The following is a 4368-nucleotide window of genomic DNA, read 5'->3' on the forward strand; positions in this document are numbered from 1 at the left end:
GGTCATATTCTACACGTCACATAGAACACGCATGTGGGGGGGTCACATTTCATTGATTCATTGAATTTTATTTTTCTTCAGATTCTTCCAGAAAAAATAAACATTTTAGTTTTCCTGAAGAGAAACCGAGGTGAGCCGTCTGTGTGCTGATATCGGGGTACACGCCCCCTTGGATGTGTGCTGATATCGGGGTACACGCCCCTTTGTGTGTGTGCTGATATCGGGGTACACGCCCCTTTGGGTGTGTGCTGATATCGGGGTACACGCCCCTTTGGGTGTGTGCTGATATCGGGGTACACGCCCCTTTGGGTGTGTGCTGATATCATTGTGGCATGTACCCGCGCAGAGTGAACGCTCACATTCATTGTGGCATGTACCCGCGCAGAGTGAACGCTCACACGTTGGCAGGGTTTATGAATGGACCCCTCAGTATAATGGCGGCTCCGCTCTTTAACTTCTCTTCTTTCTGGGTTTTTTTAGGTCCTCTGTGAAAATTTCGGATTCCAGCGATGAAGACTTTGAGAATTGTATGTGCCGTATTTCCCCGTCATTGTACACGGATGTTTGGTCACATGACACGGATATCTCCCGGCATAGTGGAGGAACCGTGCTCCTAGTCTGGGGACACGTGTGGGGTTATTACAGTTCATGTAGATATGACACGGATGTTTGGTCACATGACACGGGCATCTCCTAGTCTGAGGGCACGTGGGGTTATTACAGTTCATGTAGATATGACACGGATGTTTAGTCGCATGACACGGACATCTCCTAGCCTGGGGACACATGGTGTTATTACAGTTCATGTAGCTATGACACGGATGTTTGGTCACATGACACAGACATCTCCCGGCATAGTGGAGGAACCGTGCTCCTAGTCTGGGGACACGTGGTGTTATTAGAGTTCATGTAGATATGACACGGATGTTTGGTCACATGACACGGACATCTCCTAGTCTGAGGACACGTGGGGTTATTACAGTTCATGTAGATATGACACGGACGTTTGGTCACATAACACGGACATCTCCTAGTCTGGGGACACGTGTGGGGTTATTACAGTTCATGTAGATATGACACGGATGTTTGGTCACATGACACGGACATCTCCTAGTCTGGGGACACGTGGGGTTATTACAGTTCATGTAGATATGACACGGATGTTTGGTCACATGACACGGACATCTCCTAGTCTGAGGACACATGTGGTTATTACAGTTCATGTAGATATGACACGGATGTTTGGTCACATGACACGGACATCTCCTAGTCTGAGGACACATGGGGTTATTACAGTTCATGTAGATATGACACGGATGTTTGGTCACATGACACGGACATCTCCTAGTCTGAGGACACGTGGGGTTATTACAGTTCATGTAGATATGACACGGATGTTTGGTCACATGACACGGGCATCTCCTAGTCTGGGGACACGTGTGGGGTTATTACAGTTCATGTAGATATGACACGGATGTTTGGTCACATGACACGGGCATCTCCTAGTCTGGGGACACGTGGGGTTATTACAGTTCATGTAGATATGACACGGATGTTTGGTCACATGACACGGGCATCTCCTAGTCTGAGGACACGTGGGGTTATTACAGTTCATGTAGATATGACACGGATGTTTGGTCACATGACACGGACATCTCCTAGTCTGGGGACACGTGTGGGGTTATTACAGTTCATGTAGATATGACACGGATGTTTGGTCACATGACACGGGCATCTCCTAGTCTGGGGACACGTGTGGGGTTATTACAGTTCATGTAGATATGACACGGATGTTTGGTCACATGACACGGACATCTCCTAGTCTGAGGACACGTGGGGTTATTACAGTTCATGTAGATATGACACGGATGTTTGGTCACATGACACGGACATCTCCTAGTCTGGGGACACGTGTGGGGTTATTACAGTTCATGTAGATATGACACGGATGTTTGGTCACATGACACGGGCATCTCCTAGTCTGGGGACACGTGTGGGGTTATTACAGTTCATGTAGATATGACACGGATGTTTGGTCACATGACACGGACATCTCCTAGTCTGAGGACACGTGGGGTTATTACAGTTCATGTAGATATGACACGGACGTTTGGTCACATAACACGGACATCTCCTAGTCTGGGGACACGTGTGGGGTTATTACAGTTCATGTAGATATGACACGGATGTTTGGTCACATGACACGGGCATCTCCTAGTCTGGGGACACGTGGGGTTATTACAGTTCATGTAGATATGACACGGATGTTTGGTCACATGACACGGACATCTCCTAGTCTGAGGACACGTGGGGTTATTACAGTTCATGTAGATATGACACGGATGTTTGGTCACATGACACGGACATCTCCTAGTCTGAGGACACGTGGGGTTATTACAGTTCATGTAGATATGACACGGATGTTTGGTCACATGACACGGGCATCTCCTAGTCTGAGGACACGTGGTGTTATTACAGTTCATGTAGATATGACACGGATGTTTGGTCACATGACACGGACATCTCCTAGTCTGAGGACACATGGGGTTATTACAGTTCATGTAGATATGACACGGATGTTTGGTCACATAACACGGACATCTCCTAGTCTGAGGACACGTGGGGTTATTACTGTTCATGTAGATATGACACGGATGTTCGGTCACATGACACGGGCATCTCCTAGTCTGGGGACACGTGTGGGGTTATTACAGTTCATGTAGATATGACACGGATGTTCGGTCACATAAAACGGACATCTCCTAGTCTGGGGACACGTGGGGGGTTATTACAGTTCATGTAGATATGACACGGATGTTTGGTCACATGACACGGGCATCTCCTAGTCTGAGGACACGTGGGGTTATTACAGTTCATGTAGATATGACACGGATGTTTGGTCACATGACACGGACATCTCCTAGCCTGAGGACACGTGTGGGGTTATTACAGTTCATGTAGATATGACACGGATGTTCGGTCACATGACACGGGCATCTCCTAGTCTGGGGACACGTGTGGGGTTATTACAGTTCATGTAGATATGACACGGATGTTCGGTCACATAACACGGACATCTCCTAGTCTGGGGACACGTGTGGGGTTATTACAGTTCATGTAGATATGACACGGATGTTCGGTCACATGACACGGGCATCTCCTAGTCTGGGGACACGTGTGGGGTTATTACAGTTCATGTAGATATGACACGGATGTTCGGTCACATGACACGGGCATCTCCTAGTCTGGGGACACGTGTGGGGTTATTACAGTTCATGTAGATATGACACGGATGTTCGGTCACATGACACGGGCATCTCCTAGTCTGGGGACACGTGTGGGGTTATTACAGTTCATGTAGATATGACACGGATGTTTGGTCACATGACACGGGCATCTCCTAGTCTGGGGACACGTGGTGTTATTAGAGTTCATGTAGATATGACACGGATGTTTGGTCACATGACACGGACATCTCCTAGTCTGAGGACACATGGGGTTATTACAGTTCATGTAGATATGGCACGGATGTTTGGTCACATAACACGGACATCTCCTAGTCTGAGGACACGTGGGGTTATTACTGTTCATGTAGATATGACACGGATGTTCGGTCACATGACACGGGCATCTCCTAGTCTGGGGACACGTGTGGGGTTATTACAGTTCATGTAGATATGACACGGATGTTCGGTCACATAACACGGATATCTCCTAGTCTGGGGACACGTGTGGGGTTATTACAGTTCATGTAGATATGACACGGATGTTCGGTCACATGACACGGGCATCTCCTAGCCTGGGGACACGTGTGGGGTTATTACAGTTCATGTAGATATGACACGGATGTTCGGTCACATGACATGGACATCCCTTAGACTAGCGGATGTGTCAGCACTTCCCCTGGTCTGTGATAGTCCGGAATTCTCGCCTGCAGGGTACACGGGGTTTGGTGTCGGGACTTTCGCATATTTTACTTGCTTGCTGATCATGTCCCATACACGTAGGTCATAGGAGAAGTCCAGGGGGACTGAGGCAGACGACCAGATCAGGGACGTGGAATCCTCCTCAGTGATTGGCCCCCCAAATAACCAGCTTTTCTGTCTGATGTTTTTCTAGTTTTAATCCAACTGAAGACGCCGAAACAACCGAAGAGCAAAACTCAGGACAAGCAAAGCGGAAGGTGAGTGAGGAGGATGTGCGGGGGAGGGGCCAGGAAGAGCGAAGATTCCATGACATTCAAGAGACCTCCTCCACCTATCAGACTGGTCCTGAGACCTCCTCCTCTCAGACTATTCCTCAGACCGCCTCCTCCTCTCAGACTGGTCCTCAGACCGCCTCCTCCTCTCAGACTGGTCCTCAGACCGC

The 4368-nt window shown here is 48.4% G+C and overlaps 1 protein-coding gene across 1 annotated transcript in view; it reads left to right on the forward strand.

The window, feature by feature from the left end:
* Window positions 1-4368, forward strand: part of ACRC (acidic repeat containing) — a 16097-nt gene that overhangs the window by 622 nt on the left and 11107 nt on the right. Inside the window, exons 3-5 of the mRNA XM_018574425.1 lie at window positions 92-130; window positions 481-527; window positions 4120-4183. Of these exons, the coding sequence (XP_018429927.1) occupies window positions 92-130; window positions 481-527; window positions 4120-4183 (150 nt within the window). The remainder of the gene's footprint in view (window positions 1-91; window positions 131-480; window positions 528-4119; window positions 4184-4368) is intronic.

This window comes from Nanorana parkeri, unplaced genomic scaffold (assembly GCF_000935625.1).
Source record: "Nanorana parkeri isolate BGI_ZX_2015 unplaced genomic scaffold, ASM93562v1 scaffold2963, whole genome shotgun sequence".
In the NCBI taxonomy this organism is placed as follows: Eukaryota; Metazoa; Chordata; class Amphibia; order Anura; family Dicroglossidae; genus Nanorana; species Nanorana parkeri.